Source organism: Delphinus delphis, chromosome 6 (genome assembly GCF_949987515.2).
Source record: "Delphinus delphis chromosome 6, mDelDel1.2, whole genome shotgun sequence".
Classification (NCBI taxonomy): Eukaryota; Metazoa; Chordata; class Mammalia; order Artiodactyla; family Delphinidae; genus Delphinus; species Delphinus delphis.
In genome coordinates, this window is record NC_082688.1 from 13,614,542 (window position 1) to 13,629,247 (window position 14,706).

The following is a 14,706-nucleotide window of genomic DNA, read 5'->3' on the forward strand; positions in this document are numbered from 1 at the left end:
CTTTAGTTAATAAACATTCTCATGCCTTAAATAGAATTAAATATTTGTTGGACAAATGAAGTTTTCTGTTAATACCAATAATTATTGAATGAAGAACAGTGATAAAAGAATAGATCTTAAAAGTTCTTACCACAAGAAAAGAAATTTGTAATATGTGTGGTGGTAGATGTTAACTAGACTTATGTATACAAATATCGAATCATGTACACCTGAAGCTAATATAATATTATACTTCAATTATAGCTCAATTTAAAAAAATCAGTGAGTAGAAAATTCAAGGACATGGGGTGTTAGGGCAGAGAAAAACATCATCTAACTTTCGTTTTTTCCTTGAAGCAAAGCAAATCTGAGACATTTTAGTACTAATAAGGCATTATGGGAATTCCCTAATATGCTTCAACTTTGCTTTCACTTTGGGCTGAAGGTATATGTGTTGCTGATACTCTCAAGGCAAAAGTGTTCAAAAACGTCTTCCTGGAAATGAATATACCATATTCTGTTGTACGAGGGGAACAGATCCAATTGAGTGGAACTGTTTATAACTATAGAACATCTGGAATTCGGGTAAGTATTTATGGTATGTTCAAATAAATGGAAAAAATGAAGACGTCCCTGATTTTCTGAGAATTCTATTAATGGAATTATCACGTACACAGGCACACAAACTCAACTCAGTGAAGGAAAGAAGAAAAGAAGAAGAGTTAAGATAACTATTCACACAACTCCAATTCAATGAAGAATACAAGTCCTTAAGATAATCAATGTGCTGTGGAGGCTCAGAGAAAGATGAGATTACATTTGGTTCATTCATCACCCTGATCTCCTTACCTCTAACAACACTTTCCTTTCCTCCATTTTAGCCATTCACACTCTTCACTTTGCAGATCTTGTCTTCCCCCCAGAAAATATGATTTCAAACATCTCACCAACTGACCACCTCCTACCTATCCTTCTGACTCATTAACCTTGTTACTTTGTAGCTACAGTTCTACAGCATCATTGAAACCTCCAGCTCTGTGACTCCATTACTTTTTATTCTTCATTAGCCTTCTTATGCTAAAGTCTTTACTTCACTCCTTGTTCAGGTTAGAATTCATAAGCCATCATTATAGCCTCACTGATTAAAAACATGTCAACTCCCTTGATCCCCTTTTGCTCTGGGGTACACTCTGTGAAAAACTCCAGCCATGGCCAGACCCACCATTTGCCTTCTTTTTGCCAACACATTTCTAAACAGAGTTATACATTAGGCTGTCTGATTTCACTTGAAAATCACAATCACAAAATTTTATATAGGAACTCAATGCAGTCTGAAAATCTGACTCTTTTTTTTAAAGCTCTAATTTTATTCTTAGACATGAGTATTTCAGTGGTCTCCAAAAATTTCGCTTACAGCTCCCTAAATCTTTTTGGAAAAACTAAGTACCCCATTGGCACATTTTTAAATTGGCATCTAAAATTTTTCATCATAAATTCAAAAAAATATGCAAATTTATAACTCTGGGAATACTTGAGTATTGATATTTTAAAAATAAAACTGTTATATCAAAATTTTAAAGGTATATAGCAGAATCTAAATACCACAGCAATCCATTAAAAAATACCCAAATAAACTCTTGTGAACAACAAATTATATACCATTCCTTTTATCTGTGAACTCATATTTCCATTCCACTCTCTTAGTGTTATATATTTTACACTTGAATGTTTTCTATCGATCAGTCTCTCATACTTTGATGCAACAAAAATATGTACATACACTGAAATTGAATTATTTTTAAGTTTTATGATTATAAGTCTCTAAGTGTCAAGTGATTGCTTGCTGATCTAGTTAAAAATGTATTCAGGTTTTGATAGGTATTATCCTGAATTTATAAATTACTGTAAGGGAAACTGACTTGTCTACAATATTGAATTTTTTACATCTCTTCATTCTTTTGCTTTATGTACTAGGTCAGGGGTCAGCAATCTATGGCCATGGGCCAAAACTGGCCTGCTCCCTCTTCTTTTATGGCCTATAAGATAAGAATGTTTTTCACATTTCTAAAAGGTTGAGGAGGAGAAGTAGAAGAAGAATATTTCATGGCACATGAAAGTTATATGAAATTCAAATTTCACTGTCCATAAATAAAGTTTAAAGCCACACCCACTGTGTAGGTATTATCCATGGCAGAGTTGAGTAGTTGTGACATAGACCGTATGTAGTGCTTTCGTTTCATTGCACTGCTGCTCAGAGCACCACAAAGTGCAATGACATAATTATAATTAGACAATATTTTAAGTGTCACACATCTCATGGTACTGCCATATTTTATTTAATTTTTAAACTATCAGTGCAGTATTCATCATATCAAAACAAGAAACAAGAACATCTGAGATATCTCAGGGTAATTACCAATTAATTACCTTTCCTCTTGAGTACAGATCACACTTTCCTATTTCTTTACATCTAGTAACTTTGCATTGACCCTTGGACTTTCTTAATGAAATGTTATAGAGACTCTGGATTCTATTACTATCCTCTGAAGAGTTTTCATCTTCGTTTGTGTGTTTTAGCAGGCAGTTGGCTGAATCAATCTCAAACTTTGAAATCTCATTTCAGTTCCTTTAGCCTTAGCTGGGATGCTTAGAGTCCGTGCTGTGCGTAGTTCAAGGGTTGACCAGGTTTGAGCAAAGTTTATGTGGTGAACCTGGAGGTCCTTCACTTTTCCGCTGTGGTGGCTGCGCCATACTCTGTCCCCTGGTTCTTTAAGCCAATAAGATGGCAGGTTCTACTGGAGGTTTAGCTACTCCTTAAGGGACTAATGGTGACTGCCCTCAGGTTAAAACTGTAAAAAAATAGGACCCTCACACAGTGTCCCTCCTTTCTTCTGAGTGTCACCTTCTCTTCCAATCTCTAGTGCCTTCAGGTAGTTTTTGTTTTTTTTTTAAATATGTATTTTGTCTAGAGCTTATAGTTATTATTTGCAGAGGAGTTATCCAAGTAGGAGCTACTTGGCTATTTCTGAAAGCAGAACCACTGCCAGAATTTTTGGTTTTTGGGTTTGTTTTTTTTTTGATATTTGATATCAGTTTCAAAAGTTGCTATCTCAATTTACTAAGAGTTTTTATAATGAATTCATGTTGAATTTGATCAAATCACTCTTCTGTATCTAGCCTTACCTACCTTACCCCAGCTCTCCAGGGGGAATCATTGGCCTCCAGTGACCCAAAAGTCTTCTTTAACTCCTGCCTCACCCACCCTAGTTGTTGTGTTTCCCAAGAAGATAGTTAAGAGGGAAAAGGAGCTTACCGTTTTTGAGAAATTCCTCAAAATTAGTTGTTGAATGTTGTTACTCTTCCTTGTTTACCTGCTTGATTTATTCTGGATCTTACAGATTTATTATTTGGGATATAGTTCTGTCAGTTCACTAGATTTTGGAGAGGAGATGAAAAATATTCACTGTTTGAGCCAGAAGTCAGTAGGTATCATTATTATCCCCATTACAAAGATGAAGAAATGGAGGGTCATGCAATGTGCTCTTGCCACAGAGGAAGTGGCAGAGCCAAGATTTGAACCTACGTCTTTCCGGAGCCAGAGTCTGGCTGTATAATGGGGTACAGGTGGGAAGTTAATAAGAGGCAAGATTGGAAAAGTTGGTCGGGGGCATATTAGGCAGGACCTTAAATGCCAAGAGATGGAGTTTCCAGTCTTTCATAAAACCATTTATTGAAAACCAAAGGCTGAGCTATAAGATACAAAGTTGAATAAGACACACAGAGTGCCTGAGACTGGGGTCCCACTGCCTAAAATATAAACATGTAGAGAGACAGTGTAACAAATGCTATCATGACAACATGAACAAAGAACTTCAGTAGTGTTGTACCCGATTTAGTAGGTAACAGTCTAAGGAAGGTTAGATGTTTCTGAGCCAGTGTTGAGCTTTCTAGACATCCTGTCACATTGCTAAGCTCTATGGCAACTGGTTGTGTGTTTTAGAAAATCTGAAATGAGCTTTCTCTACAGCCTTGGAATCTAAGGGATTATTTAACGAGTACCAGGGGAGAGTTTTTGTCCAGATGAATGTAATCAGGGCGTGCTTTCCTTATCATAAAATGTTTTGAAATAATTGTTCACTGGTGATATTTCAGTTCTGTGTTAAAATGTCTCCCGTGGAGGGAATCTGTTCATCGGGAAGCCCAGACATTGACCCTCAGGGGAAAAGTTCCTCCAAATGTCTGCCCCAGAGAATAGAGGGCTCCTCCAGCCACTTGGTGACCTTCAGCGTGCTTCCTCTGGAAATCGGCCTCCACAACATCAGCTTCTCACTGGAGACTTCTGTTGGAAACGAAATCTTAATAAAAACATTACGAGTGGTGGTAAGAAAATATGCTTTAAAAAAATTCTTTCAAAAACACTTTTTTCTTTCTGAAAAAAAAAGTTATCAGCAACTCATGCTTAAGTGATTCAGAAAGAGACACACAAAGAGAAAATTATAAAACAAACATAACAAAACGTTAACATTTGGGGGAATCTGGGTGGAGGTTATCTCAGATATTTTTGGACTATTCTTATAACTTTTCTTTAAGTCTGAAATTATGTTTTTAAAGTTTAAGTAAAACAATGATGCTTGCTCATTGTAGAAAGCATGGAATACTGAAAAACCACAGAGAAGAAAATTAAGACCACCAAAAACCCCTACAACCAGAGATACCCGATTTTAACATTTTGGTGTATAGTTTTCTGGAGTATTTTTTTCCCCCAACACATTCAGAAAATGTTTTGAAATCTGTGCCAGATATTATGCTAAGTACTGGAGCTACAGCAATAAATAAGATAGGATCCATGCATTTATAGTTTAGAATTTATAGCCTAGAAAATTTTCCATTTTGTAAATGAGTAAACAGGCCAAAAAAGGAAGAAAACTATCATTTCTTAAGTACTGTTTACCCACACAGTCTGTTGAGAGTTTTCATGTTATCTTTTTAAGATTAAGATTCTTGGCAAGAATGTTAATGACAGAACTGGGTCTTCCGAGGTCTTCATTCTCTGAGTTCTGTTTTCAGCCATGAATTCACTTTGGTAAACATGTATTGACTTATTTTGTGCAAGGCACATTCTATTTTCTATACATCTTTGCATGGTGGTTCCATGCACAGATTCTGGAGCCACACTGCCTGCGTTTGAATCCTGGCTCCACTAGCAGTGTGGCATCAGATAAGTTTCTTGATCTCTCTGGGTGTCAGTTTCCTCGTATGTCACATGGGAGCACTACCCCATAGAGTATTTTTGAGGTTAAATGAGCTAATACATACAAAGCACTTAGATCAATTACCTGGCTTATAATAATTTCTATTTAAGTGTTTGCTCTGATCATCATGCAAATAGCCAGAAAATCTTATTCCTGGAGGTAGGCATATAAGTATTTAAACATACTTTGCCTTCTCCAAAAAAAAAAAGAATTTTTTAATTGGAAAAGTAGTCAAGTTGATTCAAGCATTCAGGTCATATAAATTTAATTATGTTCTTAACTGAATGATTTTTGCCTTTATTTTAGCCGGAAGGTGTCAAAAGGGAAAGTTATGCTGGCACTACTCTGGACCCAAAGGGTATCTACGGTAGGCAAAATGAGTTTGTATTTTATATGTTGTCTTTTGCCCTAGAGAGATGTGTAACCTGAAACACTATTTTTAAAAATGTTAATTGTATAGAATCAGAAATATCCACTTCTTAGTTCACTGCCATTTTTGATAGCATGTGTTATATTATAATCTGGATGGGTTTAGAACAAAGAAAAATAATCCCATTAGGTTTTTGTTTGTTTGTTTTGCTGCATGGCGTGGGTTTCGGGATCTTATTTCCCCACCAGGGATCAAACCCAGGCAGTGAAAGTACCAAGCCCTAACCACTGGACCGCCAGGGAATTCCCAAAGTAACCCCATTAGTTTTAAATACAAAGCATTGAAATAGTAATCATTGCATGACTTCCCTTATAAATTAGTCATTTTACCATTCTATCCATCACAATAATAAGTTATATAATATTTTTTATAGAACCATCAGTCCAAAGAACACCTAAGAAAAAATCTTTTACATTCTTATCTAACATGCATTATTTGAAAACACAATAATGCTGATAAATTACTTAACAAAGCCATTCCTCATTGTTCCTGCTTCCTTGCTTTTCCTCCAGTTGAGATATTCTGAATCTTCCTTTTTTTTGGAATCTTCTTAAAGTTAGAATTGTGCAAACATTTGAGCACTTCATCAAGGCCTAAATACCTATGTATTTATGAAATTTAGAACGTTTTCAGTTAACAATTCTTTTCACCAAAAAAAGACAGACTACTGTAGTTCTTATTAAATGATTGAAATTTACCTTATTGTTGCATTGTATCATTCTTCTTTTCTTTCGGTGATACAGCAATGGAAAGAAAAAGTTTCCTTACAAATCAAGGCCACTATACTCAGAGTGCTATTTCCTCTAGGAAAGCAAAGAATTAATATTTACATTTCTAATCAGCTGAGTCCCATAAACTGAATAAGGATGACTTCATGCAAACTTTTTTCTCTAATCTTATCTTCACACAGACCTCCTCCCAGCCTGTGAAGGATATATGGGGAGATATATGACAAATTCTGAGGTTTTGGCCTCATGCAGTCACATCACACCTCAGAGCCACTGCTTCCTTTGTCTTCTCTTTCTCTTCCCCCTTATGCCTGCTATACTAACATTATTGCAAACAGCTTTCCAAAACAGCCCTGTCTTACCCATCCCAGGTGTGAACATCAGGCCCACAAGATGGCAATGATCTTTTATCGGGGAATAGATCTCTCCATCAAAAATCTTGGTTAAAAAAAAAGAATCTATGCCTCTTTCCAATCTTGTCACATGACTTTTTTCCCTTATCATTTTAGACAACTTAGATTCAGGCAGCTTTGTTACTTTCCAGAGTGCTAAATAGGGTAAAGATGACAACCAATTCTGTCTAGTTTATTTCAGAGATTTTATTAAATACTTCCAATCTGTGTATATTGGAATTGCTATACTGCTATGATACTTTACAGTTTTTTTTTAAAAGCCTAAAAAAACATATTTGGAAAAGTAAACAGACAATAATGTTAGAGGAAATCTGAGAAAAATATCAGTGAGGGAGAATGAGGTATCAGAACAAATTGTAAAGTAATAGTAATTAAAATTATGTGACATCAGTTTAAAAAGAGACTAAACACAGAAACTCAATACACGAGACTAGCCCTAGCCTTTGGTTCCTGCTTTCTCTGCCTGACAAGCTCTCTCCCCCACCTCAGTTCTCAGCACATCATCATCATTGGTTTGGGCAGGCCCCTCTCATGTTTTATTTTCTCTCCTCGTGCCTGACCTCCACTCCCATTTCCCTTCCTTCAAATGCCCCCAATCTAATATGCTTGAAATATGTCTTAGAGTATGGAGGAAAGGTTGTTTTGTGTGTGTATGTTTTTTTAACATATAAAAGGTATTGTGCTATAGGTCCTGTTCTAGTTCTTAAGTTTTTAAAGACAATACTGTGTTTTAAACAAATATTTCTATTGCTATACATGCATTTAATTCACTGCTTCTACACAGTATTTTATATTCTGTTACCAAACTCAGGTTCGGCTGTTTGCCACTCAAAAGGCAATAATTTGAGAGGCAAATGTCAATAGAAAGGAAAGATGCTTTAATCAGAGAAGCCGGCAATCTCGGGAGAAGGTGGACTCGCATCCCAAGACCAACTCCAAAGTTTCTGCTCAGCCATTACAGTTTTTAAAGGAGAAGGGGGAAGAATTTCAGTGAATCATCTAGGCAGGAGGTTGAATTCTGCATCATTCTCCATTGTGTGCAGACTGGCTGACTCTTCAGATGTTATCTTGCCCACGTGATTTGCCTGCAGGATTTCTGAAGGGGCTGTTGGGGGTAGAGAGCTAGTCATTCATTTTTTTTTTTTTAATTTATTTTTAGCTGCGTTGAGTCTTCGTTGCTGTGCAGTGGGCTTTCTCTAGTTGCGGTGAGCAGGGGCTACTCTTGGTTGTGGTGCGCAGGCTTCTCATTGCAGTGGCTTCTCTTGTGGAGCACGGGCTCAAAGTGCGCAGGCTTCAGTAGGTGTGGCACGCAGGTCAGTAGTTGTGGCACATGGGCTTAGCTGCTCTGTGGCATGTGGGTCTTCCCGGACCAGGGATCGAATCCGTGTCCCCTGCATTGGCAGGCAGATTCTTAACCACTGCGCCACCAGGCAAGCCCTTTTTTAAAAAAAAATTTTTATTTTATATTGGAGTATAGTTGATTAACAATATTGTGTTAGTTTCAGGTGTTCAGCAAAGTGATTCATTTATATGTATACATGCATCTATTCTTTTTCAAATTCTTTTCCCATTTAGGTTATTACAGAATATTGAGCAGAGTTCCCTGTAGAGCCAGTCATTCTTTAACTGCTTAATTCTTCATTTTTGCTTCTTTTTATTTAGGTAAAGGATCAACAGGTTCTTTGATTCTTCGCATGGTGTGCATTCAGGAGAGTATAAGTTAGGAGTTAGGTCAAACTGCCTAGTGATCTCATTCCTGTAATTAGGTTCTTTTAAGGTTAGAGGGGGACAGAAATGGGCAAACAGGAAAAGGGCAAAAGAGCTGCTTTCATTTCCCCACTGTCAAACATCATTCCATTTCTATGGGATCAGGGGTGAAGCTCCATCTTCTGTAATTTTCTTCATGCTGACATAGGGCACCATATTCTCAGAGTGGAAAATGTCAACATGGGTCTGTAGCATCTTTGCTGACAATTTTAGTTGCCTGCTTACATATATGGGCAGAGTAAGATACAATTATTTTGATGCCCACAAAGATATAGTTTATTATGAGCAATAATGTTAATCCCATTCTCTTGAGGCCAGTTCTTGGAACTGTGATAGCCATAGATTCAGTACTGCTCAAGATGGAGAAGCTAATGTCATGGCTATAGTCTTGTCCTCATGCAGTTAGCTTTTTTCCTCTGGTGGCAGTTACAGTATCTGTAAAACAACTCAGGAATGTGCATCAGACACTCAGTCTGTGACTATCGTCCTAATCATTAACTGCTCATTTTTGTATGTGGGGGCCCTGCAGGGTTCTGCTCAGTTCCAATTCCACCACAATTTTACTTACCCATCCCCTAGTGACAGGTTCCCCACTACCATCAACAATGCTGCAATGAACATCCTTATTCATCTCCCTTTACGAATCTGTGTGAGAATTTATCTGGACTATGTTTTTTGGAGTTGAACTGCTGGGTCAAAGGGCATACATATACTGAATATCATTTACTTCTGTCACATTGCTCTTCAGAATGGCTGTACTATTTATACCTCCACCAGCACTGCATAAGGATTCTCCTTATTCCACATCCTCACCAACACTTAGTGTTACTCACCTCTCTAAAATGTGCCATTTTTAGGGGTATAAAGTGACATCTCATTATTGTTTTAATTTGGATTCTTCTGATTACAGTGATTTCTAAACATTTCTTCATATACTTGCTGGCCATTTGGACTTCCATTCTGTGAATTGACTATTCCTATCTTTTGCACTTTTTTCTATTTTCCACTTGGGTTTTCTTGTCTATTTCTTGTTGATTTTGTCTCTCATATACTTCTTTGAGCAGTCGTAGACCTTAGTGGGTTTTGAACAGTAATCTTTTTTTCTGACATAGTCAAATTCATTATAATTTCATTTTATGGTTATATATCTTAGTTCAAAAAGACATTATTGCTTATTTTATCCTGTTGGTTTTAAAGATTTAACTTTTAAATGTTTTAATCTCTCTAGCATCTACCTTTATAAGTGATGCCTTGATGGGTCTTTTTTATGATCTCTGACAAGGAGTAAAATTGACTTCTCTTAGTTTTAGCCTTTTTTTCTGTACATTTTCCATCTAGTAGAAGAGTTGATAATGAGAAATGAAATAGTCAAGGGCAGGTATCGATGGAAAAAAATGGTGGAGGATCAAATTTAGATAATCTCAAACAATTTACTGTCATAAGTACCATATATTGAGCACAAACTGTTTGCTATGCTTTGTCTACATTATTTTTATCTTCACAAAAACCCTTTGAGGAAAATACTATTACCTCTATTTAACTGATGAGCAAACCAAAGCATAGAAAGATTGTGTCTTGCCCAGTGTCACATCCAGAGTAAGTTCTTTCTGAGCTCAGTACTCTTTCATCCACATTGCAAAGCTCTCAAATGTCTTCCACTAAGTTTTATTTTAATATTATATCCTCAGCATTTATCAAAGGTTGATGAGGAAAGAAGAGGAGCATTCCTGTCTCTTCTGCAAAGCCATGTGGTTTGGCCATGCAATTGCAAACTGTCACTAGTTTTTTTTTTTAGCATCTACCATGTGCCAGGGACTAAGTGCTTGGGACCACAGCGTTCAATAAGAATGGTTCCTGCCCTCAGAGAGCTTTCTTAGCAGGACAATGGGAGGAGGAGTCTCTTTGTGGTGACTACTATGGGTTTGGCAGTAAAGCTTCCTGAGTTCAGATGCAGCTTCATCTGTACTAGCTCTGTGACCTTGAGTAATTTGCTTTCTAAGCCTCAGTTTGCTCATCTATAAAATTAAAATAATAATAGTAGACACAGTGCATAGAGTTGTTGTGAGGATCCAGTGTAATGATGCATTCAAAGAGCTTAGCAGTGTGCTTGGTATTCTATCAGTAGAATGATAAATACTATCATTTTCATGAAATAAACCAATGATTACAGTAGAAAATGCTCTGATACAGCAAGCTTAAACTCTGTTATTGTGCTGAAAGAAAAAGTGTCTAAGTTAGATGGAGAGGAGAAGGTAGAAGGGATTTCAGGGCATGCTTCCCAATGGAGCTAATCTTCACATTTCCTTGACTAAGGAATTACTTGTTAGTTATTTTTAGATTTCAGTTCCGGGAATAATTTTCTGTCTTTGGACAAAACAGCATGCTCCTTTTTACTGATGAATAAGATTTATATAACCTATTTATTTCCTATCGTGTAATGACCAGGAAGCTTAACAGTCAACGTTAATGCTTTATTTAATGAGATTATATAAGCCTAGGGTTTGATAAAAAAATCCTTGATTATTTTAAATTTCCCTTTTAAATTTTAATATTGTTGTTATAAAAGAGTCTATTATTTTTTTTAAAATTCCCTGAAAGTAGTTATACTATAAATAATCTGTAAATAGTCTTCCCTCAAGAACTCTGTGTAAATCTAATAATTTTCTTTTAAATTTCAGGCGTCATTAGTAGACGAAAGGAGTTCCCATACAGGTTACCATTGGATTTGGTCCCCAAAACAAAAGTCAAAAGGATTGTGAGTGTAAAAGGTAAATTAACAAGTGCCATTTTTATTTCTTATTTCACTTTGTGTTTCAAACAAAAATCAAATATTCTCATGATTATCCTATTTCTCCTCTTCTCTACTCAGTTGCATGTACAATAGGGGACCTCTGGGAGTACCCTATTCCTACTCCCACCTTCAAATCCCTAACCACTCTTCCAACTCTCTTCTTCCAGTGGCCTGATTTGAATGGAGATGCATGCTCCCATGATGGAGGGTGAGGGCTGTCATTGGCCCAAAGACCTCTCTAAAACGAAAGTGCAGCTGCGTCCAGATTTAAAGGACTTTCTATTAGCCTAGTGGCCAGTCCTGTTCCAGAGAAGGCTTTATGACCTGCAAATGGCCCCAAGAAAGCAGCTCTGCTCTTTTAGAGTGCCAGTACATTTGTAGAAGTGGTGTCTTTAGCAGGTTTTATCCCTGGTCTCCAGCCATTAAAAATTCAATGACGCATCATCAGAATAATAGAATGTCCTGACTACATTTTATCTTAGATAAAACCTTGGAATCACAGAATGTTAGTACTGGAAAAGACCTTTTTAATCATGTCCAACTCTGTAGTTAGATGTATAAGAAAGTGTTTTTCCCAGGGTCTCACGATGAGTTATAGACAGAGCTCTCATAGCACTCACAGAGTGTTCACAGTTCAGACTCTTAGCTTCGCTTCGTGGATGCGATTGATTCATAGAGTTTACAATATCTAAAGCTTTCAGGCTGAATGGCAACTAATTTGCCATGTCCTCTATGCTGTAATCTGCCCACTGTATTACATCATTTTATCCCCATATTGCAGTGGTATTTTTAAGCCTGCTTTTGGTGTTTCTTTTAAATACATCTTCTAATCAAATTTTTTTCCTCTCCCCAGTTCTGAGAAGTAATTCAGCTGCCTAGATAAAAAGGAAAGGATAAGGATGGTTGCTCTTATCTCCATTTAAAATGTACTGTTACTCAGAAGTTGACAGAAGTTGATTGTACCTATGATTTTTGTTTGTGTGCTTGTTTGTTTGTATCAGGACTTCTTATAGGTGAGGTCATGTCTGCAGTTCTGAGTCAGGAAGGCATTGATATCCTCACCCACCTCCCCAAAGGGAATGCAGAGGCAGAACTGATGAGCATTGTCCCAGTATTCTATGTTTTTCACTACCTGGAAGCAGGAAATAATTGGAACATTTTTTCTGCTAACTCATTAACTCAAAAACAGAACTTGAAGAAAAAATTAAAAGAAGGTAAGAAAAAAACTATTTCACATATTATACATTAAAATCTTGTGATTTTTAAACTAATAGTTTGATTAAACTAATATTTAAGTTATGAATTATACAAAAGCTTATTTGTAAAAGCATTTCAGCTAAAAAAAAAAAATTCATGAGGTGGACTCTATTACACAAATAAATACTGTTTGCTGGAGCGCTTTGGCTTAACTTACTAAAACGCCTGGATGAGATACAAGACACCTGCATTCCAAACTCTACAGAGTACTTCCTTCCTTCTTGAATGAGCTCAGAATGTTCTACTTGATAATTCCCAATTCAAGCGATTCATATACTTCCTTTGAGAAGTTCAGTGTTGGCCACAGAGCATGTGCTTGCTGCCCAACACCAAAGGAAGTTCAGTGTTCCCAGGGGCTAATAAAGCACTCTCTGAGTAGAAATGGGGGTCATTGAAGCACTGTGTTCTTTCCCTGGTGCCTCTTAGGGATGGTGAGCATCATGTCCTTCAGAAATGCTGACTATTCTTACAGCATGTGGAAGGGTGGAAGTGCTAGCACTTGGTAAGTAGAAAGTTTTGACTTACATTTCCATAAGTTGTTAATTAACTAAAGAATAACAACCTTAGTGGAAACTCTGTCCAGTTGCTCAGGCTAAAAAGCCTAGTCATTCTTCACTGCCCTCTTTCTCTTACAAGCCACACCTGATCTAGCAAATCCTTTTGGCTGCACCTCCGAAATATATCCTGAACTTGACTACTTCTCACCAACCCCAGCCCACGACCCTGGTCCAAGCCATTCTCATCTCATACCTGAATTATGACACTAGCCCCCTCTGGTCTTTCAGCATCAGCCCTTGCCCCTTTTCAGTCTATACTCAACACAGCAGCCAGAGGGACTCTGTTAAAACATGTTAGGTCACGTCCCACAAAACCATTCAGGAGCTTCCCATCTTACCCAGGGTAAAAACCAAACTTCTTACTGTGATCTACAAGACCCTACATGGTCTAGCCCTACCTCACCTCTCCAACTACATCCCCTACTACTCTCTTTCACTCCACTCGAGCCCCACTGGCCTTCTTGCTGTTCCTTGAACATGCCAGCCATGCTTCCACCTCAGGGCCTTTGCATTGACTACTCCCTCTTCCCCCTCTTCCTGTATCAGCATGGCTGACTCAGCTACCTCCTTCAAGTCTTTACCAAAAGTCACCTTCTCAATGAGGCCTCTGTTGATCATTCTATCTAGCATGCCATTCCCATCCCAACACTTCATATTCTTCTCCCCAGCTTTCCTTTACTCTTTAGAATTTATCACTAACATTCTTACTTATCACACTTATTGTCTGTCTCGCCACTAGAATGTAAGCTCTATGTGGGCAGTTTCAAGTATTCCTAGTGCCTGGTATGTACCTGGCATATAGTAGGTGCTCTGTAAGTACTTAATTGGTGAAGCATAATAACTTCCAAAATTCTGATTATTTGAGGGAAAGTCAGTCTGAATTAACAAATCCATATGGCAACTTATTTTCAAAGAATAATATCATGCTTTGCCAAAATATTTACTAAAGACACTGTGACAGGTACTTTGTAGGTTCTACTATATGAAACACTTTTAAGGGGTTTACAATCTAGAATAATTGTCTTTTAAATTATGCCCTTTAACTGTTGAGAGTCCCCAGGATTTTATCCTTGACCCTCATTTTCTAGACTCTCTCCTTGTACAATCTCATCTTTGCCCATGACTTCCATAATTCCTATGCAGATGATTCTCTAATCACGTCTCAAGGCCTATCTTCTTTCCTTAGCTCCAGATCCATATTTCTGTGGACTTGGGAGCCAAAAGCCCTTTGAACACATTCCATGCCAAATTCATTGTTTTGTTCCTCTGTTCCCCTAATCAGTGCACAGCAATACTTTGTCCTCCACTGACCAAGTTTGACTCCTCCCTTTCCTTTTGGCTTTACATCCAACCAGTCACCACGTTTCACAGATTGTACCTTAGAAGTGGGTCTGACCCTGTGTGGGTAGCACATTTGAAAGACACACAGGCCCCTGGAGTATGGCAACCAGAGGATAAAACCCAGGATGCAGGGAGTGGAGATCGATACAGACTGGAAAACACCACAGCAGGAACTGGAAACTAAATGCCTG

General features: G+C 37.5%; 1 protein-coding gene across 1 annotated transcript in view; it reads left to right on the forward strand.

Moving 5' to 3' along the window:
• C5 (complement C5) overlaps nt 1-14,706 on the forward strand; it is a 78,105-nt gene that overhangs the window by 35,237 nt on the left and 28,162 nt on the right. Inside the window, exons 20-25 of the mRNA XM_060014226.1 lie at nt 425-564; nt 4,132-4,359; nt 5,538-5,598; nt 11,248-11,337; nt 12,362-12,574; nt 13,044-13,119. Coding sequence (XP_059870209.1) covers nt 425-564; nt 4,132-4,359; nt 5,538-5,598; nt 11,248-11,337; nt 12,362-12,574; nt 13,044-13,119 — 808 coding nt within the window. The remainder of the gene's footprint in view (nt 1-424; nt 565-4,131; nt 4,360-5,537; nt 5,599-11,247; nt 11,338-12,361; nt 12,575-13,043; nt 13,120-14,706) is intronic.